Below are 25,242 nucleotides of genomic sequence, written 5' to 3'. Positions count from 1 at the left end.
AAAAAATTAGAATAGAAATTCTATTTCTTCACCATACTGTGTCAGGTACATGTCAATGTAATTCAGTTCAAATTAATGGCACAACATTAGGTTAAAGTGATAGAACATAGTGGCAAGGGCCACAGATGAAATAGTGGCCCCACTTAACACAGTGAGAGATTTTATACAGATCACAATGAAGCCAACATTTTTAGAATGGCATTTGCTTGAATTCCAGCTACTTCATTATACTAAATATGTAAATTTGTTTTGAAAGTATTTCTGTCAATAAATTAAGTCTTCAGATTTACACACATGCATTCTGAAGACATCTTACTTGTGACATAAGCCAGTTTTCTAAAATGATTGTTATTTGTTTTAGATGAGAAGAAGTTTTATTAATGATGTTTTAAAGTAAAGACTTCCAAGAATAAATTGAAACTGGCAAAAATTACCATAATCACTATTTCTAAGAAATAAGAATATCCCTCACAGTGGTGAAGAGACATAAAAAAATTTGACCAAATAATTTCAAAGTTATAAGATAATGGTATTAAAACCAAAAGAAATTAACTATAAGAGGGGGAAAATCAACATATACAGTTAATTTATTATCATTATTATGTTTAGTAACAATTTGAAGGTAAGTATCTTAAAATAAATATTTAAATCTGCCTTAGCTTTAAAACACATTGATTTCTTGGGTTATTCTGTATGCAACAGTGAATGAACTATAAACTTAGTCAACTACATAAATTCTAAAATCAAATATATGTAGTAAAATGTCTATGTGGACTTTTACTAAATGAACTTTTTTCTGCGGTTTTGTATACATTGTTCTAGTTGCAGAAATTGTAAGCCATTCTTTTAACATGTAAAATAGGGAAAACTACTTTTCCCATTCTTTATTAAAGGTCAAAATTGAGCTGCCTGGATCTTCAAGTCCAACAAGTGTCACTAAATGGAATGTGGCACTCTTACAGTCACAAGAAGTGAGTTTGGTGTGCAGGGACCTATTTTATGTGCTGAGGCACGGCTGCAGAGAGGCACAGAAAAAGCATATGAAATTAAATACTACGAACTAAAGCAATTCATAGATTGTAAATTAGGGAAGACATGTCTGTTAAAATCCACTAGAAAGTACAAAATATGTCTATATTAAGCATAAAGTTTTAAGTACATCATGGAAGGAGCTAGTATAAACACAGCTCTGTGAAAAGGATTAATACAGAATCAAACGCTCTCATGAAAGACCAATTAATGGTGTACCTGGAAAGCCACGTGACTCACAATGGTAAGGTCTATCCATAGATTTCTTATAAACAAAATATAGTTGAGAAAATAGAATCAAATCACATTAATCAAATTCAGTAAGTCACATTCTCCAACTTCTGTCAGACAGAAGAGCCAAGCATCATCTGTTGAATTTGTCACAGAACTTAAAAGGTTTCCAAAAAGCCGGATGAAGAATTTTGCATGCACAGACTGAAGTAATTACACTATTTAGGATCTTAACTAGGAATGGAAACTTTAAAAGAGCTATAGAAAAGTACAATTTTTTATACAGGTCTGTGTTTATTTTCCTGTAAATATAAAATTAAGAGGGAAAGGAAGAAAACATATTGCTTGCCTTATCAACAGCATCAAAACATGCACCAGAAACTTATGACTACAATGAAAGAGAAACCAGCAGCATTCAGCTGCAGGGACTGGCCTCCATTTTCATGTCTAGTAGCTTCACAGCATATATCTGTGTGGATAAGAATTGTTACAGAAAATCAAGAGTGCGAAAAAGAAGGAAATTTGACAAAAAAGTGAAAAAGTTGATAAAACATGAAAAATGAAGTATCAAAAGGAAAAAAGTGACAGTGGGAAACAAAAAAGAGAAAAAATAATTAATTTAATATTTACTTTGTGCCAAAGACAATCATTTGAAAGACATTATTCTAATAGAAACATCAAATTAAGATTAAAATGTGGATTAAATTGTAACCATTGAAGTGCTCTGGACAAATCTGGATAATAAAGTACTTGAACCATAGAAAAGGTGTACCTTAATAGCAGCAACATGTGGCTCTCCACAGCAGCCAAAGTGGTAAACTCTTCAGTCTAACTTTAAAACAATTTATTTAAGCACTTAACCTGAAGCATGTGACCAACTCTCTTGTTTCCCCTCAAGATTAAAAAATATTCAGCCAAGCCCAACCTAAATACAATCTTTCATGTGTCTTTCATGCTGGAGGTACTTGAAGCTCAGGAAACTACAATGCAACACCTATCAGAAATAGTGAATATTTGAAGCAACAACAAACACCAGCCCATATACTGAAAGAAGAAAATGTAAAAAAAGTAAATAATTACATAAAAAGAAGGTTCCGATCATGCATAGGAATAAAGAAGAGAGAAACTTGTTTAGCTGTTTCTTCTTGCCAATAAATTTATCTTGTTCCTGAATTATTGTAGGAGTCCAGAATGGACCACTGTCAAAATTAGTATCAATAATACGGACATAAGTCCACTTGAAATATGAATGACTAGTGCAATTAGCACAGGCAGCTGCGTAATTAGATATTGACTTTAATACTAGGGTGGTAACACAACAAAGTTGCTTTTCAAAACATGCAACTTCTTAGACATTCAAGTCTGCACAGTATGTCTGGATGCAATCCAGTGCAATACATGAAGTTTGCATATATATTTTCTACTAATATTTATGTTGAAAGTTCATTTTTTGGCAGATAATACAGTCAAGTTTATGCATTATAGTTTGGTCCTTATATTCATAGCAAAAAAATCTTTGACACATTGAACTTCCACAGTTATTTTAATAACACGGCTTTTAAATATTTTTAGGTAATATATCTAACAATTTAATCTTTTAATTGGCACTTAGGGTTTTTTTAATTATAAAGCAACATAATGCTAGCAATTAATTATAACAAATATTCTAGGCTAATAAGAGTACCATACTTGCAAAGTGTGGCCTAGCACTTCAACATTCAACATCTATGATGATTTTCTTTTTTTCTCATAGCATTCAAAAACATAAGCCAACTTACATTCACAAGGTAAAAAAAAAGGAATTCAATTCTTTTTGAAGCAGAAGTTCTGTGGATACAGAGTAGTTCTTTGGCTATAATTGTTTTTTCTAGAATTCTACTGCTTTTCTAGTATTTAGTGGTAGTTAATTTCTGTGATACCTGTACTGTAAGAATTACATTTTTATAAAAAAAGTCTGGGTTTTTTTTTGCCTATGAACATCTCCGATGGTACTCATAGTGTAAGACTTTTTGTCTCTCTTTCTGATTCATATCAAATAAGTTCTATCAATTTAATAAGCAATTTCTATCCCTTTTCATGTAAAACTCGTTAGTCTTTGCAGGGAATGGAGCAAACAGCTGTTTTTACAGCAAGAATATGCCCTATCACTTACAACAATGTTCATCTTCAGGATTTGATAAGAAATGGCTCTTACTCAGCAAATTTTAGTACTAGTTTGCAAAACAAAAGCAAATAAGTTTTGTGGGGGCTATCATTTTTCTGAAGTTTTGGATATTAATTTATCTGATCGGTGTGATCCCTACCAACTCCTATTCTCAAAGCATGAGATCTCAAAGACACATTTAATCTCTTCTCTCTACCCTCTTCAGAACTTCAGAAAATAATAATAAAAAATTCTACTTCCAATACAGCAATACATGCTGAAGACATTGCTTTACACTTTTAGCTGAACTGAAAGTCAGACAAAAGTCTTTGAGTTCTGATTTTGGAATAATAATATCCTTCAGCCTATGAGAAAATTATGCACGTAACTTTGCGAGGGTAACGCTGCAGCTCTTCCCTTCCTTGGGAATATGATCAGAGCTGCAAGGAGATTAACATCCTCAAGGCTTTCCTTTTTGACTACTGCATTTTGTTCTTCATTTTAGATTTAACTAAAAACCTAACTAGTGAAAGCTGTAGAGATAGACTAAGGAATCTTGTAATGCACAAAGTTGTGCAAAAGAGGTACCCATTATGGTTTTAAATTTTTTGATCCATGGAATGGAAATTTTGCCTTTGGAAATATCTTCAAACTCCTTCTGTGCTTTTCTTTTTTTTCCTTGGTTTAAATTTATTGTTGCTATCCAAGCTGGTGCAAGGATCAAGGGTCAGAAAGTTACAACTATTCTTTCCCAAATTATTCTGATTATTAAAAGTGTGTAAATTTCTAATACAATATTTTCCTTACTGAGCTACAAAGAATTTTACTTCTATCCTCAGATACCTATTTTTTAAAAGTTTACAGGAAGGTATTATTTTTGAAGCCTCTTCTCTGGCAAATTTAGTGAAATTGTCAACTGCATTCAAAAGTTATCAGAAGACACAAATTGATGGGTGTTTGTGCAGGTATACATACACACATACATGGGTAGGCAGTGTGGTCACAAGTCATAGGTGGAAAATCGGGCCAAAATGTTATTCTTGAAGAATCAGTACATAATATAATTCTACAGTCTTTTTCTGGAGATTTAAACAGGCAATTAAAAAGCCACAAGTCCTGCCTCAAGTAGCTACTAGCAGCCTTTCTAGCTTTTTCTATGGAAAGAGACTTCAACAGAAGAAGATGACCACAAATCCCCATAATTCTCCTAATTTAACTTTTAATGATACAACATAACTTTTCCTAGAACTAAGAGTAAGTACTAGAAGCCAACTGCTGACATTATCCCATAGCTAACTCTGCCTCAGAATGTGGCCCTCTTCTGAAATAACACATTGTACCTGGAAAGGGCTTCTCTTCAACTGAGCTACATACGATCACTAATGACTAATTTTGGTTACCAGCAGTTCTGCAAAATGCTCAAGAGGGATTATCTACAGTCTTTTCCTTGTTCATTACCTACAGAATTGTTGACTAAAGTTTAAAAAACAGACAGGTTATAGCTGCAAAAGCACATGGGTTACTGATTGTGTACTGAGACAAAAAATACCACGAATATAACTGAAACCCAACCTGTCTTGAAGAATGCTGTTGTTGCTACTGAAGTGAAAGTGAGGAAGGAAGAAATCTGGCTTGGTTTTATGGAAAGAAGAGCTGTAAATAGAAATCTAGAAAATAAACATAACAGAGATATCATTGCCTTTGGAAATGTAAGGACCTGCAGACATGAGGAAATTCTGGAGCAAAGATCAAATCAGGGAATACTTAAGAAAACTGGACATACATAAGGCTCTGATGGGATGCGCCCACGAGTGCTGAGGAAGCTGTCATTGCAAGGCCATTCTCAATAAACTTTGAATGGTCATAGAGATTGGGAGAGGTGCCTGAGGATGGGAGGAAGAAAATATTACTTCTGTCTTTAGAAGGGGCAGGAGGAGGGCTCAGGGATCTACAAGCCAGTCAGCCTCACCTCAATCCCTGGGAAGGTGATGGAGCAACTAATCCTGGAAACTGTTTCCAGGCACGTGAAGCACTACTACATCAGTAGTCAGCATGGATTCACAAAGGCAAAGTCATGCTTGACCAACCTGGTAACCTTCTACGATGAAGCACTGGCTTGGTAGATGAGGGGAGAGCTGTGGATATTGTCTACATTGACTTCAGTAAGGCTTTCGATACTGTCTCCCATAAAATCCTCATAGAGAAGTTGTTGATATATGGGCTGGATAAGCAGACAGTGAGGTGCAATTTAAAACTGGCTGAATGGCTGGGCCCAGAGGGTGCTGATCAATGGCATGAAGTCTAGCTGGAGGCCAGTGACTAGCGGTGTACCCCGGGGTCAATACTGGGTCCAATCCTGTTCAACATCATCAATGATTTGGATGATGGGGCAGAGTGTACCTTCAGCAACTTTGCTGACGACACAAATCTCAGAGGAGTGACTGATACACCAGATGGTTGTGCTGCCATCCAGAGGGACCTCAACAGGCTGGAGAAATGGGCTGACGGGAACCTCATGAAGTTCAACAAGGGGAAGTGCAAAGTCCTGCCTCTGGGGAGGAACAACCCTACTCACCAGAATATGGCTGGGGGTCACCCAGCTGGAAAGCAGCTTTGTAGAAAAGGCCCTGGGGGTCCTGGTGGACACCAAGTTGAACATGAGACAGCAATGTGCTCTTGTGGCAAGGAAGGCTAATGGTAATGACAGCAGAGGCCTTGGTTGTGCAAGCATGCTTTTATATGATACCCTGACCTTGAGGCTTGGTTGTAATCGGGTAAAATCTAATTTCAAACAGATCTGAAACTATCTGAAATCTAAGGAAAATCCTTCAAAGGACACAAGAACTATTCAGATTGGAAGTCTATTCATACTTTTGCCTTACATTCAATGGTTCTTGAAAGCATAAGCAAGTTCCTTCTGCAGGAATTGGAACCGAAGTTTTATTTCTTGTGACAATTCCCATTTCCTTGGTAAGCACCCATCAAAGGACAACAAATGTATCCTTGCCTCCATCTCTCTCCAGTTCTCTGATTAATTGCATTAGCTTGCACACATTATCACCAGAATAGTATGTTAGGTATAGTTAACCATCATGATACTTAGGGGATCCCAAAATTCTCTTGGGACAAGTAATATCCATGAGATTGCATACATAGGCTCTACAGATATCTTGTTTTTTAATTACATTTAGAGCAAGACACAAACACTCAGTTCAGCTGAAGTGCCATAGATCTGGGAACATACAGATGAAAACGGTCAGGAGTCTTAGAAACTTTTCTAATAATTACTTGAATAATCAGGAAGGGAATCTCAGTCATCAGAAGGAGCTAAGTGAACACAGGATAGGCGATGCAGATTTCATTCAAAAGTCTGCCTAATTTTATTCTTGTTGCCTACATCCTTCTTTAGACTTAGCTGTAGATGCCTAGCTGCAAATACCTGAGCCTCAAAGCAGACAAATGGTGCATCATCCAAGTTGACTAACTGATATCAGAAATAATTATTCTGCTCAAAGTTAAGCATTTTATACACATTAACTATCAACTTTTAAAAGAGTAGGTTCATGTTTTTGCAATAATGTTATATATATGTTATATTGCAATAATAATATTATGCCATTTCAAAACAAGATAACCATACTGACTTATGAATATGAACATTAATGTTCCACTGATTGTAAGTGTCTTTTGACATACTTTTAAAAATTGCCTACAGATTGTCCTTATGATGGGAATTTCACACTTTTTTCAGACTTTGCAAAAACAGTTGTCAAGGAAACTAATTAGTTCCACAATCATAACTGCAATAATGATTCATATAAAGAAGACCTCATGTTAAATAGTGTAACAGACTTCTTACAACTACTTAGAGGTTACGGGAGAGCACTGAAAGGAAAAAGCCCCTAAGTACCTATAAGACTGTGTTCAGAGAAAAATGTTCTATCTATCTTCTGAAACTAAATTAACTAAGCTGCTTTTTACTTGAATGTCTAGAGACTATCTATGTTAGCATCTACGCAGGCATATCATATTTCTCTCAGTTATGGCAGCTGTGGCAATAATATGGAATACTTTAAATAACTATAACAAGTTAAAGTTAGATAGCATTGTAAAACAAATAAGATTTCTGTTTCAAATATACAAAATTGAAAAATGGCTTATGCCTTCAATTTACCTAAATAAGGTTTTATTTATTTTTCTACTTGATAAATATTTTTGTTTCCTTGGGACAATAAGCTTTCCTACATTTCTTTTTCGCTTTTCTTTTTCAATCTTGTAGTGAAAATTTATTTCTGAATTATGGCAATCACAAGGCACTACCTGTTTAAAAAGAAGTACACAGGGCCTATTGAGGCCCTGAATTTCAATCAAATGCGAATCAACTCTCACTACTGCAATTCAAGTGCATAAACCAAATATTTGTACTAGAACTGGATCTGAACCTATTAATGAATTATAAATGCCTATTCCTCTCTATAAATGCAAGTAACAATGCTTCTGATATCAACAAATTGCTATGGAATATTAAAAAATGTTGCAGAAATCTTGAGATAACTTCCCTGAAAATATACTTGAAGAAAACTTGCAATAGACAGAAAAAAAATTAGTCAGTTATTTCAAACTTTTCCGATGACACAGTAGTCTATGACTCATTCAAACTCATTGCCACTTTAGTAAGATTAATGCTAGTCAGATGCTCATATTGAAACACAGGTATTGATATGGTAAACATTTTAATATATTGGCCATTATATTTATTTGGCAAGATTTTAATTTGATTCTAATACTCTAATAGTTTAACATATGGCATACAGAAAATACTATGTTAGAGGATTTAGCACCTGATTTTAAAATGGTAATGATGAAACTGATCTAATCTGGAATTTGCTATTAAAGATATCAGCTCATAATTTAGATAAAAAGTTTGAAATCTCTTCCTCATAACATTTGCTTTATAAAATTTAAAATTACCCATAATATACCAGAAATTACCATCATATTTTAGGTTTATTCTGAATGAAATAATTTTGCACTGTTGCATCAAAGTATAACTTTACTTTGGGAAGCATTACAACTTGATAAATTAGTTATTGAAACAGACTCACTCTTAAATACTATGCAGTTTTCCTTAAAAAAATTCCAAACTTTCCTATTTACACACTTAAAAATATGAACAACATTTCTATAGATTTCAAAGCTTGTAAATAGGACTAATAGAAGGGTGTATGCTCACCATGTTAGGGTGAATCAGTAAGACAGTATCTAAACAAGACTATTTGAAGTCTTAACCTCAGCAGACACTAAAATAAATACCTTTATTACATGTTTATCTTGAAGCACATGTAGAGATATTTTGAGTTGGACTGAAATCAAGAATTCTAACAACGAAGCAGCTTACAACAGACAAATAGGCAGTACAAGGCAACTTAAAAATGTATAGCAGGTGTATCTTAAATACTGTATTTCTTGTTAACTGTTGTCATCTGGGTTGAAGATTCAATGTTTGTTCTGTACTTACAAATGACTTTATTACTAAGAGAAAAGTAGGAAATGGGGTCTCATTTAAGGGTTTTGAATCAAATTTTTGCTGATAATAGAGTATGGGGTCTTGGGCTTTGTCAGTCAAAGACGACTTCATTTATCTATCTTCAACTACACACATTAGTGTGCTACGAGTAGCAAACAATTCATAGTGAGAAATCATTCTAAAATTAACTTACCTGTAATAATGTTGGGCTTTGGCGGCATGCTGAATTCATACAATGTTGGTTCAGAATAACCCAGTCTGTTGGCAGCTGTAATTTGTACTTCGTAACCCATGGTCCATTGAAGATGCTCTAAGATGATGTGGTCTTTACTACCCTGCACTTTTTTCTCTAGCCACTGGTCTTCCTTATCTTTCTGTAAAAATGCAAATATTAGTTTAAATTCTCAAAACGTCTCGTATTATTTGTCTAAACTATGTGTCTACATGATGCAGAAAAAATGTGAAGTTTCATTTACAGAGATTATGAACATTCAACTAATCTAATTTTGGAGTTCTGAGTACTCAGGCTTTTTGTAATTTTGACCACTCCTAATCATGTTTCCACAAGGTGGATTTAGGGATTTTAGGCAATCACTTTTAACTTTTTGGCTTCAATTTATAATTTGCTCAAATACTGATGTTTATCTTGGGGAAGAGCAGGATAATTATTTGCAAATGCTGCTAAGAATAAATTCTGTAAAAGGTTTATTTTATATAGGTGTTTCAATTACATTTTGATCAATGTTCCTTAAAAGAAACTTGCCATGAAACCCAAAGTTGAATAGTTCCTGAATGCAAGCTGTGCTTGTATCATACATTAGTTATATAATGAAAACATACACTAACTGTAGCAATATGTGGTACTATCGTAACATTTTGCAAACCAGGTTGTATGCAACAATATAAACACCATTGAGAAAGTATGCAGTCCTATATCTATGCTGGTGAGAGGATACATGTAAATCATTAAGATGGTGTTCTAGAGAAAAAAAGCATTCTCATAATTCAGATAATTAGCTAAGACACACCTATACAAAGGCAACAAATGAGGACTTCAGTTGCAATCTTAATCCTGGCATTTCATAGCATGTCATAAATTTGGAGTGCTTACCTTTGCAATCGCCCCTTTTAGTGCATAATATATTTAATTATTTTTTATACAAACAAGAATTACAAAATAACTAATAGGTAAAGGGATAAAACAATACATACTGTCAAACACAAAAGCCATCTTGTTCAAAGGAGCACCAATAACAGTCAGTAAGAGTCCATGCAGTCCTATTCTTACTAAACACTGAGGTACAATACAGAGGCAAAAACTATGGTAAACTATGGCAAAAACTATGGCCAAATCCTGGCCATCCAACCCATACAGCAACAGAGACCCAGTAAGTGGATATAAACTTTCTGGGAAAAAAACCCCTTCAAATTCAGAGAAGTGTAACTTTTTGCTGCAGACTACTATGCTTCTCAGCAGCTTATATTTAGGCTCTTCGCTGAAGCATCTTGCTCTTGACTGATACAAGTGTCAAAGAAAATAGCATCTAAATTAGACAGTTCAGGGCCCAATCAGGCTCCTTATGCCTGTGGTTTTTTTTGTCCCCAGTCTTCAGAAAATAGACTGACACACAAAACTCCCTTATGTGCACTGCTGCAATAACTTATTTGCTATCAGCGCTGAGTGTGATGGTTTTTCCATTTCATGGTTTCACCTTTTCTTAAACTCGTTCTTGCTGCTTGTGCACTGCCATTGGTACTGACACATGACAGTCCTAAGAATGATTAAAATACAGTAAAACATCTTTTCAGGAACACTTGCAGCAAGGTGAAAGTGCCTATGTAGTGTAGCAGCAGACCAATGAAAAACATCAGAATGGTAGTCACATTACAGATAATGAAAAAAACTAAATACACTGGAGTAAAAATAGTTTACTCATCATACAGTGAAACTGGTATTTTCTGTCAAGGATATTGTCCTGTATCCTCATGGATAATTTCTGTTGCAATCATCTGACATGGCTCTGGGTTAATCCACCTATATTTACATTCCACTGAGTGGAATGTAATTATATTATCACTATATCAAGCTATTTTACAAAATATATTTTTGTATAGCACTGCTAAAATAAAAGGGATTAAGACTGATTGTAATACGCATATGCAAATACTCCTTAGTAATATTATGAATAGCAATGTTACGTAGCACCATATTTTAATGGCTGTTTAAATTGGTGAGGTTTGGCAGGATTTAGAAAAAAAAAATACGCCTAGATTCCAAAGAATATCAACATGAGAGAAATCAGAAGGTCCATACATGATCTTGGTGTGTGCACATACAACCGTGTGAACATACTGGGGAATTCCAAAGAGGTTCAGAATCACAGAAGGAGAAAAAATATACTGAATTGGAAAATAAAGATTCAGGCTGATATGGTTCCTGCAGGTGGAAAAGACAGCACTGCAAACAGATATATGACTATATTTTGAAAACAAACTAGAATTTTATGTGATGAATAGAATGAGCTTAAGATATGGAAGGAAAACTATACAGATTTCTGTATGAGGCTGCTCTTCTGCAGACATAAGAATAAATGAAAAGGCAGTTGTTCCACAGTTTGGTCAGCTGCAGAATAATGAAAGAGCTGAAATGTAACAGGATACCTGCATGCTGTGCCAGAAAAGTGACACCCTAAGTTTAGTTGAAAGTGAAGCCAACTGGGGGGATTGAGATAAATGAAACAAAGTCCAAGCCTTGAGCTCAAAGACAACAAAATGTTTTATGAAGAGTGACAAACACAAGTTAGGAGGAAGAAGAATAAAGAAAGTATCTGGAAAGCAAGTTGTCTTCTTCTAAAGATAAACAGATGACGTCTTCCAGAATACAATCTGCTTTTGGCATCTTAAAGAAAAAAAAAGAAAAGAACTGCAATGTCCTTCATTATAACTGTTATTTCACATGCATTTTCAAGTACTTTTTACTAAGTAGACCTCAGTAATGTGTCCAGATTTATCTTACTATTAGCGTAGAAATGGAAAGAGAGGGACAAGAACACAAAACAAGTCTGTCAGTTAAATCTTCCTACAACTCTCCCTGTTTATGCTAAGATCCTTTAGTTGGTAGCTTAAGGAGCAGAAAGCAGAACTACAAAAGAACACTTCATACCCTAATAGGCTGTTCTATTATTAATATTGCTTAATATTTATAGAAAGCTCTACATATGCACAGTGTTCTACAACAAATGAAAGAAACATCTAAATCACAAACTACAGTCTACTATGAGCGAGTTAATATGTCTTCAATAATCATTTACTATCAGCAGTTGTATCATTAATATCCACCAACAAATGCACATTTTCAGAAACTGCAATCAGATCTGCAACATCAGAGATTAAACTGTTCCTTTATTTGCATTTTGTTTTGTTTTATATAATGCAGAAATACTCCTTTACAAAAGGTCACTGATGCTGTGAGACTAACCAATGACTGGCAATTTCTGGGGATCTTACTGCCCACTTCCATTACTCTTAAGTCTTAGATTCACACTGTCCTGTTCCCAGTATAAGTATTTGGTTGAAACAAACCTGCCATGATGACACAGACTAATGACACTAAAAAATATATATATAAAATTATTATTTCTTAAGTGTGTGTATTAATTATTTTTATTAATTATTTTTTATTAATTAATTAATTTAAAACAATAATTTATTGCTTTAAAGATAAGCATCAGCCAAATTTATCTCAGAAGTGTCTAAGAGCTAGATTTGTAAGACAGCTGTAAGTAACCTAAGCACCTAAATACCCTGACAAAAACAGAGCAAACAAAGTGTGAAATTCCAGTCTACCATGACTTGGCTGCTTCTAAAAACTGAGGGCACATCTGACAACAGTGGAAGTAAAGCCAATGCACTATTTAGGCACCTAACTATTTACTAGTCTAGAAAACAACATCTCTCTCTTTAATGGTCATTTTACATTGTACCCAAGATCACATTCTCTGGGAACTCATAAAAAGCGAGGAAAAAGTGATTAACCCCCTTCAACTCCTTCCCTTATTCTCCATCCTCCCTAAATTGTTGCACTGAAGGTTCCACTCAGATTTGTTATTATGGTGGTCCTTGTGATAAAAAAAGGGCAGGAGATGCCACACTATCTTGAAAGCTGCCAGGAAAAAAAATCAAGAAATCCTCACGGAAGACAATCTGATAATTTAAAGCAGTGACTTCACAAGAATTCATTACATTAGGATGGTGCTTTGTAGATCTGGGTAATACAGGACAAATATTGAACAAAGCACAAAATGGCTGATAACGTACATAGTGTTAAAATGCACAGAAAGGCCAAGGATCTGGCAGGTAAAGTGGAACTTAGAGATGCAAAAACATTTAACTCTTTTACAGTAGATATCTCAGAGTGGGAGTAAATGAGAAATTATCTCTTTTTAAATGATTCGTATTTACAGAAGTTTGTTCTAGAACCTATCATAAAGCAACAACATGAACACAGTCCTCCATCAACATAGTCAAACAAGAGTGAAGTACATAACCCATCATGCAAACACTTGTCACTGCCAAAATTAAGAGCATTAATAGTAACACTGTCACAGGTCAACATGGTGAACAACTTTTAAGCCTGCAAAAATTAACTGCTCCTCTAACATTTCCTCCAAACATCATTATGGATGTAAAAGGAAAAAAATAAATTAAATGCTGTTATTGTTTTGCAAAATAGAATTTTAATCAATTTTTCTTGCTTTTACCTAAAAGTTTATAACCATAAAAGATGGATATTTTTATTATTTCATTCTAATTCCAAATTTTTACTGAAACTTGGCATGCCAGGGAAAAACAAAAACAACCCCCTCCCCCCTTTTTTTTCTAGCTTACTGTTGGGATTCTGTGATCTGAAAGTATAGAAACAGAATTCCCTTTTCCAATCACTAAGAAGACTATTTCAATACATGCTTTTTAAGCATTATGAAGTAATTCAGGATATGCTACCAAACTAATAACTGAAGGCTGGGAACAAATCTCTTCAAGATAATAGACTGATATGTATTTGCAGGGAACAGTGGGCAACATTATGCACCAAGCACAAAATCACAATTGCAACATGTGCAGCTCCAGCATATCCATCACAGTCAAAATGCACTTGAGCAGTAAGCACAAAGTTTTGCTTGTGACTGTGTGATTCATGCGTAAGTGATTATTCCTGTATGGTGATCACACATTCTTTGCATGCTGTTTCTGGTGCTAAGCTTAACCTGTGTAATACCTTCCAAAGGCTGCTTTGTAGCCTGCCTTTCTCTTACAGGTCTGTGCCTGGTCACCCACTTGCCCTGAGCTGCTGTGGCAGTCTCTCCCCTGTATCCCAGGTGCTCCTTCCTCCTGGTCTTCCTTATCTCCTCACCTTGCCCTTAGTCTGTACAACCTCTTCAACCCTGCCCTCTAGCTTTTAGTTCGTTATTATAGTGCTTGGTAAATAACACAGCAGATAATAGCCATTTACAAATTCAGTACACATTTCCCCAGTAATTTGCATGCATGAAGCTTAACATCTATTGTGCAACACCAGCACATCATCATATGTGCCCCAACCAACGTTAATAGCACCATAAGCAGGAAGAACCAAAGGGGAGCTTGAGTTGGTCCCCATTAAAATTACACGGTTACTATGAGAAATGTGGTTGGGGGGCCACCTCCTGCACCGGACAGGATGCTTGTCTAGGGAATCCTCATCACTGCTTTGCCCAGCTGGCTACTGGGGAGCAGTTTTCCCTTCTCTTTCTCTCTCTCCTCCTATTCTTTCCTAAGGTAACTTTGAAGTCAATGTATACCATCAGCTTCAGACTCCATCAGTGAGGCTCTGTAAGACTGTCTTGACTTTCTTTGTGCACCAGCATGAATCAACTTGAGGCTGCTACTCATAAAAATTGCATAGTACCTACTTCTCTGGAATACAGAACAAAAAGTGAAGCTTCTTATTATCTGATTATAGTTAGTAAGTCCTGCCCATAATATGAATAAACTGATGTTAGGTAAGCAATGTTTCACAGAATGAAACATGTGATTACCAGAAAAATAAAACTTACCAACTGCCCTAAACCAGGCTATAATATTGCTATAATGTTTTAAAGGCTGTCCTCCCAGTTTTGAAAAAAAAAAATCTGTATAAAACTTAAATATGAGGGAATTGACTCTTAATAAGACATAAGCTGTTATGAAACACAAAGAAGAAAAAGCCACTGATGTATAGCTTGTTATCTAATATGCTCTTTAAACATGCAAGCAAATACGTTGGTCCAGGTGCTAATAATGAGGCTGGCAAGAGTTATAGGAAATAAATACAACCAATGGGGAAGATAGAAGAGAAGCAGTCAACAGATAATTAAGAACTTTAAATAGCATCCATTCATTCTGATTAAAACACAAAAAAAATATTGTGCTTTTTTGTTGTAGGAAGGCCTTTAATTTAGTCAAATTGCTTTTTCAGTTGGAAGCTTAAGGAGATATGGATTTGAGGTCCAAGTAAAAGCTATCTTCTTCAGTAACCTATTAAGTTTCCAGTTACTGCTTAAACTGTACATTTGTCTTTCAACAATACACATGAAAAGCGATCTTTTATATTATAATATTGTACCTTAGTCAAAACACTAGATCAAAATCAGGTTTCCAAAAATATTCATGATAGATTCAAAATAATTTAGCTTGCTTAAATCACAGAAACAGATTAATTACATATACTATACGTACATATTCTATCCAAATGGTTTATTTTCTTAAGTTCTCAATTATAAATACTTAGAGGTGTTGTAATCTAACTAGGAAGCTCAATCCCACAAAACTGCATTGTATCTTGTATTGCATATTTTACTACCCTCTCTCTTCTTTATAATTACATTTCTTTTATGCCAACTGTACTCACTGGACTGAAAGTCATTTAAGAAGATCAATTAAGATTTAGGGATCAGTGATATCAGAATAACTGCTGGTTATTCCTTCAGGCTACTCTCAAAAGCTCTACCAAATTTTTCTCAATTGATTTGGAGCTACCCATCTTCTTTGCTTATACTTAGCTTAGGAAAATCATTTTACATGCCAGGTTTAGCACTTGGATAATCCCAGAAATATCATCAAAAAGTTACATTATAGGAAACATCAAGAAATGTGACCAAAACTATTACAAAATAAGGAACTGGCTTTTCCTTTTTAGGAATACTAAAACAGGTTCTGTGTTTAATTTCTCAAAGATTGCTTATTTCTGTTAAATACAGTCCTCACTACCTTCTGTTTAACATGTCTAAATATCTAGTGTTACATTCCCAATCTCTTTTAGACTCTCAAAATTGACATGTAAATCTGCTATTGCACTCCGGTAAAATGTCTTTTTACTGGGTCTAGTCAGATAAAAGTAGTATAGTCTTCCTAAAAGAACACAAAGAAGTCATTAGAAAATGCACACTTCTGAATTAAATTCATTGCTTTTGCCAGCTGTATAGCTACTGCTTCAACCCAATTGTTTCTATAGTATATCAGGAAAGGAAGGATATTTTAGCTACTTTAATAATAAGAAGCTCTACATTTTTTTTTTTAATAGAAAAAGAAATTACACATTGCAGAAAAGCCTGCTTTCTAAACTTTGGTGAGAACACCAAATCAGACTCTAGCTGACAGAAGACCAATAAACTCTGCACGATGGCTGTTAAAGAACTGATATGTCCACTGAAACTCATGAAAGTCCTAACAATTTGTCAATTATATGGCTTTTTTAAGCTGACCCTTGGAATCTAAGAAGACAGAAATATGAAACATGATCAGATAATTAATCTCATTTAAAATTAATATGGAGCACTGGAATATAGCTTTCTATCTCTAGGATGCTGTCTACCAATACAGATGCATTTGTAATAGGTTAATAATTTGCTGTTCAAACAACCCTTAATTATGTAACTTTAACGTCTGCTGATTTACTGCACACTTTTGAGAGCTGAACACTAATGTTCCTCATTTACCATGTAACAAAACAGAGAATATAGTTTTCTTGTTAGAATGAACAAGTTATACATTAAGTTATAGTTATACATTAAGGACGAGCAGAGTGTTTTTCCTTATTAAAAAAGAAAAAGAAAAGAATCTGGCATTAGCAACCTAGTCACAAGAGAAAACATACTATACTGTATCTTTTTTTCTTTTTGTGGTATGCAAACGATTTTGTTACATTTCAAATCATATCAACAGTCTTCTCTACATTAAAAGCAGATATTACTAAGCAAAACCCACCTATATTGATTAACAGAAATACTTACACTTCTGTATTTGACAATATATTCCAAAATGGGGGCACCTCCATCATCTTGTTTAGTTATGCTAAGTTTAAAACTCTTGCCACTTCCTGGTTGTCCATGAATTGAAGGGGGGCTTGGCTCCCCTAAACAAGGGAAAAAATAGTAGATAATAATAATTCAGCAATAAGTCTTAAATTACAGCTGGGAGCTTGTCCACAAGATCAATAATCAAAATCTTTAAAATCAATATGATCCCTCCAAGCACTGCAGAACATCCTTAGTAAGTGTGTTAAATATTTTGCTTAAAGTATGTTCTAATGCAGATTAATTATCTCACACAAGGAAACAAAATTACTTCACGTATGAAAGAAGTATTTGTTTCTTTGAGACTTTCTGACTTTTGACACTTTCAAATGTAATTTACTTCAGAAATGATTTAGCCATCAATTCAGCAAGGCTGGCGAGCTGCTAGTCACGCTGAAGTTTAAGAGTAACACTATCTTACAGGAAAGCAACCTTAACATTAAGCATGAGCTTTAGACCCATGTGTGAGATCTAAATTGTTATACAGATACTAGCTAACTTAACTCTTCGATAAATGTGCCAAGGCAAAATTAGATACTTTTAGAATAGTCTATATTAAGAATAAATATAAAGAATAAGATTTCCAAAAGTAAAACCAATTTCCTCTATAATGAAAAGATAAAAATAATCTTAAATGTACAACTGATGGGTTAATAGCCAGCTTAAGTCACTTTGCTAATGGAAATTCACAGACTAATTATCATTTCTATATGCAATGCCTATTATAAAGCTTTAGATCAGATCCTAAATGAACATGTGTTGTCATACTGACATGTTTTATCTTCAAAATATCTGTAAATTTGCATTCACCCAGAGAGATACAGTTCCTTTAGAAATATTTGTAACATTTGTGTTTATCCCTTATCATAGTAAAGATAAATTGACTTAGAACTCAACATAGAATTTGCCTAGCTTTCTATCAGATAACATATATATGATTTCTATCAGTTTCTATCACTTTTTTATCAGGTATGATGTTCCATATGAATAATAGCAAATTATTTTATCTGTCATTCAATGTATTTAGAATATGCATATGCTTTAATCAAAAAGAAATTTGAAATCTGCCAAGTTACCGGGTTTGGACAGAAGAAATATATCAATAAGAACATAATATAGTAACACAGAAATATTTTGTGTTCTTTGTAGTTGTGTGACTTTTATTGTTCATTCCATTCGGGCCAGTATTGTTAACTATACTGAGTAACGCCCTACTCAGAAAACAGTTCAGTTGCAACAGATTTATGAAAGGCTAGTCTAGTAATAGTTGCTGATGTATTTTGGTATATTTGTTTGAGTACTATATAGTGCCATCCAGTAGTTCCTTTATTTTTCTTCTCCCTTTGTGTTTAATTTATTTATTATTGTTTCTATTTAAAAGTAATTTGAGAAAAATATTTTTCATTAGCCCTTAATATTTAAATCTGAATTTCTTGCCTATAAAGGCTACTACAAATATAGAATTGGCTTCGTAGCATTTGTCATCTGCATGTAATCATAGTTAAAACAATTTATTCTCATCATTTTTCCATAGCTTAAGATTTCTGTTTAAGGCTTGATAACTGCAAAACTTGTGGCAGCATAGTTTGCTGAAGAAATGTCTCCGGAAAGGGCCAATTAATTTCTCACAGATGTGTATAACACCCTGGGTGTAAATGAGAAAAAAGTCCTTAATCTAATATCTTTCATGGTTTGTGCTCTTGAATATTAAACAAAGATTTGTCTAAGTCTCAAAAATATAGATAATGGGAGAAATTACCCAATTTAAGTTCATTCATACTACTTGGTGGAGGGAATAAGAGGAACAAAACATGATTTCTGAGAAACAATGTAAAGATTGATGTTATACACTGGGAAGTAGTGTGTAAATACAAAACATTATCTACAGTGAATCATACTTGAAATTATTAGCTGATCTGGAGATAACATATTCTAATAATCATTTACATTATCATTTAATAGCACAGATATTACTCACGGACAGGTAAGGTCTGAAAGATCTCGATTTTGCTATACTCTCCTTGCCCTTTTCCATTTACAGCAGCTACTTTGATTTCATATGTAGTATTTGGTTCCAAATTGCTGAGAACAACCATTGCTAAAGGAAAGGGAAGAAAAAATATGAGAACAAAATTTGATGAAGCAATAAATTAAAAAAAAAAGTAAATATATTTCATAATTTCTTTGCTTCACTTGCAACTTAGAGTCCCATTTTCTAATAGTCCTGTGGTTCCAAACTTAGCTTTCTTGTTGAGTGCTAATGGCCCTTTGTTTTCATCTGCATAAAATTATTGTTGTGACTGAGCAATTTATGCTTCTGAAATAATTTAATGTCAGTGTTACAGAAGCCATAGGCAACAATTAAGGACCTTGATGGGGTATTTTATGTTTGGATTGTGAGCACAGGAGACATGAATCTGGCAAAATATTATGGAAGTTTCCTTTCTCCTAGGTGGCAACGGGCATCTGATGCACATTCAAGGCACCTTCACACAGTTCATAACTTGCCATTTCTCCCTCATGGAGAGCAGTGTCAACCATCATCGCTCTACATTCCTGGATGCATCTATGTGCACATGCTCTGCCAGTTCAATCATGTATTCAAGACCTAAAATGACAGGTGGCTATGATGATCAAAGGAAGAGTCCTGAGTTACCTACTAAGGACCTGAAAGCAAATTAGGCATGTTTGTACATATTTAAGAGGAGGTGTATGGAAATGCATATTAAGTTATAACAAAAAAAGTGATTTGGGAAGCAAACGGGTTTGAACTTAGGACATGCTTTCAGAAATCAAGACTGAATCTCTGGCAGCAATCTTTCACACAGCCTTAACCTATCTCTAGGATTCAACCTGGAGATGCCATCAGAAGCAGAAAATAGAGGGAAAAACTTCCCAAAACCAATATTGTACTAAGAATATTGTTGCTGCAATGTACAGCAACAAATGTAGAAAGAAAATTCAGGAAAAGGACGTTGGATTCCAAGATGGTTTATGGGAATGCAGTATTATATATTACCATAGTAATAGTGTGTATATTACTAATATCAGTGTTGAATATGGACCTGGAAACTTCATTCCACACAGAGTTCTTGGACCATTACCCTGCCTTTACAAGAAAGCTTCTTTTTATTGTCTCTACAGCAATTGCCTGCTTGCTGTTTGTCACCTCTGTGATGAGCTCTCCAGATGTCAGATTCATACTGGGGAATGGACATAAATTGGATGGACTTTACTTGAAGCACATCAGTATTTGTCTTGCCCAGAAAAGCAGGGGCTGTATTATCTTACAAGAAGATATAGAATTGCAATGTCTTGAGAAAGAGCCAGTCTCCTTCTCAGTCTCTAGGGAGCCTATTTTTTTTTCATTATAAAGGAGTATTTTAATAGCTGCTTTAGGCTTGCTTTTCAAGTTCTGTATTTAATGAAAGTATAATCATTTCTGTCAGTACTCTTCGTTATTCTTTTGAGTCCCGATATATTAGAATTTCTATTTCTTTAGTTTCTGCAGCAGACAGACACAGGTCCCATTACATGTGGAGCTAAAGGGATTTAATGAATTTTGGAAAAACAGTAACTTTTACATTTCACACTCTATTATGAGCACTTTGCTTGAATTTGCCATTGAAACATGATAACTGCTTTCTTGTAAACAAAACAGTAGAACTGTATGTCTTCCAGCGCATTTTAGCTTTATTATTTTCATGAGATTTAAAAATATCAAACTATAAAGTATAACCATGTCATGAAAAAATAAAGTACCGTCATGAGAATAAGAATAGAATTTGGAGAAGAGAAGGATTATGATATATAACATTCAGTTATGGTAAAATGAAATTTAAAACTTAAACCAAGCGGTAGCAGTGTTTGACTTGCCTTTCAGCCATGATTACTTTCCAAGGCTGAATAATTTCACTGAAAATAAACCTTAGGGCATACTAAAAATTAGTGTTACTGTAAATGTTTTTAAAATTGAAACAACATAAAAGCATGACTATGAGTCTATACTTAATAAAACGCAAATGTGTTAACTACATAAAAACTAAGGATCCAATTCTATAAACACTTGAGTGACTTCTGGGGCCTATCTACATGAATAAAATTACTTATAAATGCAGTATTTAAAGAATCAGTGTCTACTTTAGAATCTCCTGCACAGCACTATGTGTCTAGATGCAATGACTCCTACAAATACATTTATGTAATTAACCCAACTAAATCTGATGACAGAATATGTCCTTAAAAACTGGAACCACTTGGTATCAGTGATGGTATGATGTGGATATATTTTATACGTAGGAAGAAAAATTATAATATGTCCTCCTTAATATTTAGAATAATTAAGTATGATTAATATTTAGAATAATTAAGTATGATTAAGGAACTATCCCACAGTATGTAACAAAAGTGCAGGGCTTAAAAGTAATCTGAGAGTAGCGAAAGCTTTCACTGCTTGCTAAGTGTTTTACATTTTTGAGATATGTTGGGAATGGAAGAACATACTTAATAAATTAGTTAATTTTTTTTAAGATAGGTATCTGTCATTTAAGTATAAAATCAGCTTATTCATCTTTCCATATACAAACAAAACTCTTCTTACAGGAGTCCATAGCTCACAGCCCTGGCCACAATGGTATTTTGATTACAGTTTTCAATGATCACTGAAGTAATAAGCTGTAAAATTTCAAATAATATTCTGAAAGAAACATAGCAGTTTCACTTCCAGTATATGAACATGAAAAAATTGGTCCACTGCATACTGTATGCATGAATTATGCCATTCGCATATTCATTGGCCTGTATCAAGTCCCAAATATACTGAAAGTGAAATTCTTTTATTCCTTTCAGAATATGATTTGAATTTTTTCAGTCTTTTTCTACCTGTCCTATTGATCAGCTTCTGTTTTTATATTGTCTTCTTAATCATAGTATCTACCTGATTTATTTGAAGCATTCAATTTTGTAGACTAATTGATTTTGGTGGGATTATTCACATAGTGACTGTTACATTGAGAAGTACACTTCAAAGAACTACTCCAAAGAGAAAAAAACAGAAGATTCTTTTGTGAACTCTACAGGTATAGCTGGGCTCAATTAACATGATGCACAACATCTCAGACCTTAGTGTTTTCCACTTATAAGAAGATAGACAGGGAGGCTGCAAGTCACATGGTACCCTCGGAGAAGATCATGACACAAGAAGTTACCAGTTATTTTGGTTTTGTTTTAATATGCTGTATAGAGAATTCAAAACAAAATTATAAATATTTTTGACAGGGTATGCAAGGAACATTTTTTGTTTTAATTTCGTAGACCAGAATTGAAAAAGAAACACAACAACCAAAAAGAACTAAACCTTACCGAATAGCAAAATTCAGTTCAACCTAATCTGTGGCAAGAATCCTACAGTTTATGCAACATTAAAAATAGAGTCCTTGTTTTTTATTATACAGATTCTTCTAATTTGCAAGCAAATCTAAAACATTAAAGGATGAACACAGTACAAAAAAAAAACCCCACAAAAATTTATATTAGATTAGCTAGATAGACAAAAATTCAGAACTATTTCAAACACAGAGTGTAAGCATTTCAGCTAGAAAAGCTTATTTTATTATTGTAGAATTTTAACTGCTATCAAGATGAACCATAGGAAAACAACATCTGACACAAGATTTGCTGTGAAATAAATTGTACCATAAATCCGAGTCAGTAAAAACAAAACAAAAATCCCCAGCTGCTTTTCTGGTCAGGGGTAGGTTGTTTATATTATCTTATTACAGTAGAATGAGAGGGGAAATGTCTGGCATATTAAATTGTCTTTTCACCAAAGGAAATCTACCTCAGAAATCTTTTAAAGACTGATATATTACATAAACCGTCACCAAAGCAAGGAAGGTTAGGGGAACTAATAGTACAGTTACACTACATTAATCCCAAAGTAGATCTTATATGAGGTTAATTAACAGAAATATCACTTCAATACATTTTTCTCATTGGAGAGCTACCTGTTGCATAGAAAATGTTACTCCAGTTCTGAATTCAATCCCTTGAGGATGTCAGATCTAAGTAAAGTAGGATATAAATTTATTTTGAAACAAAGTAGCTGAGATATACCATTGCTGAAATATCATAATCACTCATATATTTAAGATAGTTGCAGCAGTGCAAAATTTCTGTCAAAGAAGCATTACAAATTTTAGGATAGGGTTTTTTTCCTATTTCTTTTCCTCTAGTCTGAATCTCCATTACTACGCAGACTGAATGCAGATCAAATACAGTGCAGGTTAATAAATGGAGTGTTTTGATTTAGCAGTATTTTGCTGCACCTTTTACTCATTATTTTGCTACTCTCAAGGAAAAACTGAGTCCCCTGGAAATACTTGAATCTCTTTCAGAGGAAAAAACGAATAGCATTTTTATGAAGCTTAAAAAGGTTTCTCTGTGATGATGACTCATGTTCTTTTAAGGACAGAAGAAAAAGACATGGGAAGAGAGCAGTGAGGAATCTATGTTAGTACGATATATGAGGAGAACGGTGAGGAACCTATGGTAGTATAGCATTAAGGTTATGTACAAACGTCTCAGACTTTTGTAGATGTCACACGATCTGAGGAACTTCTCCCAAAACACCTGTCTGCCTGGGATGAGCAACACGATTTTGTTTAATCTGTGTGTTAGCACAATAGGAGGAAGAGTATAAAAACTCTTTTTCTAGCTGAGCCTCACAGAGTTAGCACACAGAAGTGTTGACAAAATGAAGTTAGAAATTCCCACCGGGGAGAAATACAGGAAAAAAAACAAAAAAGGATTTTGCTACACAATAGGCAAAATGTTTATTCATATACAGAAACAGTCACACTGTCTCAGTTCCATCTGTCTGCCTTGCCCAAATAACCATTAATTTCATAAATACTGATTCAAACATATGGCTACAATGTCAGAATTCAACTAACACAAATAAATGAACTTTAATAATGAAAATATTTCAAGTTGCACATTATATGAAAAAACATAATGGCAGTGAATCCTACTGCCAGCAAAATCATTGGTGTAACTTCGATTAATATATATTGAAACAGGATCGAGCCTTAAGTCATTCCCTAAAATGTATACTCAGAAACAAATGTAACCATTTAAAAAAAGCAGAGGGAATGGCTCTGTCAGGAATTTCCATCATTCTTTGCACTATAATATATAATCATTGCATTATTTTGGAATAAAAGTGGTAGTGGTTTAATTAACTGTGAATATAAACAATTGCCTGTGAATAAAGATAAATAGTGTAGCAGGTCAGGTATAATTAATATAATATAATGTTCACTAACATGAATAATTTCCTTATAAAGTACTTTTCAGTAGTTGATATAAAAAATGCACTCGGCAAAAATTGCTTTAATATTTTGTGTACAGGCCCCAAATCAGCATTAAAACTGATGTAGGCGAATTTTCCTTTCTCTTTAATTCCTTTAATTTTGGTATATTCTTATATAACCCAATACTTTGCTCCACAAGTCAGCTTCCCTTTCTTCAGGTTTGACACAACATCACTTTTATTCAATTGTTTCTGTATTGTTAATTTATAAATATCTTATGTTGCTATTTTGGTTACATTCTATTCAACTGTAATGTACACAAACACATTAGATGTTGGTTTAGTATTTAGTAAGAAGTATCTTACTTACAAAATTATTTTTTTTGCAGCAGAGAATAAAGACAACATATTTTTTTATCAAGCTGAGAGGATGTGCTGCTTTCCCTCAACTGTAATAATGTACATTACAATACACAGATACTCAAAGCTTTATTGAGTATTAGGATATCTTTTTTGGAAAAAAAACCCACAAAAGCAAAAAAACCCCCTCCCTTTTCTATCCCCTTCTCCAATTTTTTAGTTTTACAATTTCCTATACTACATTTATGATGACCAAAGCCATCAAGCTTAA

The 25,242-nt window shown here is 34.0% G+C and overlaps 1 protein-coding gene across 1 annotated transcript in view; it reads right to left on the bottom strand.

The window, feature by feature from the left end:
• The window catches only part of NCAM2 (neural cell adhesion molecule 2), a 337,227-nt gene that overhangs the window by 22,953 nt on the left and 289,032 nt on the right, over window positions 1-25,242 (bottom strand). The window contains exons 14-16 of the mRNA XM_075494582.1: window positions 19,278-19,397; window positions 17,237-17,358; window positions 9,124-9,304 (exon numbers count right to left, since the gene is read on the bottom strand). Coding sequence (XP_075350697.1) covers window positions 9,124-9,304; window positions 17,237-17,358; window positions 19,278-19,397 — 423 coding nt within the window. The remainder of the gene's footprint in view (window positions 1-9,123; window positions 9,305-17,236; window positions 17,359-19,277; window positions 19,398-25,242) is intronic.

This window comes from Mycteria americana, chromosome 1, assembly GCF_035582795.1.
Source record: "Mycteria americana isolate JAX WOST 10 ecotype Jacksonville Zoo and Gardens chromosome 1, USCA_MyAme_1.0, whole genome shotgun sequence".
Classification (NCBI taxonomy): Eukaryota; Metazoa; Chordata; class Aves; order Ciconiiformes; family Ciconiidae; genus Mycteria; species Mycteria americana.
The sequence above is the reverse complement of the archived record's forward strand: the minus strand, read 5'-3'. Positions and strand labels throughout refer to the sequence as shown.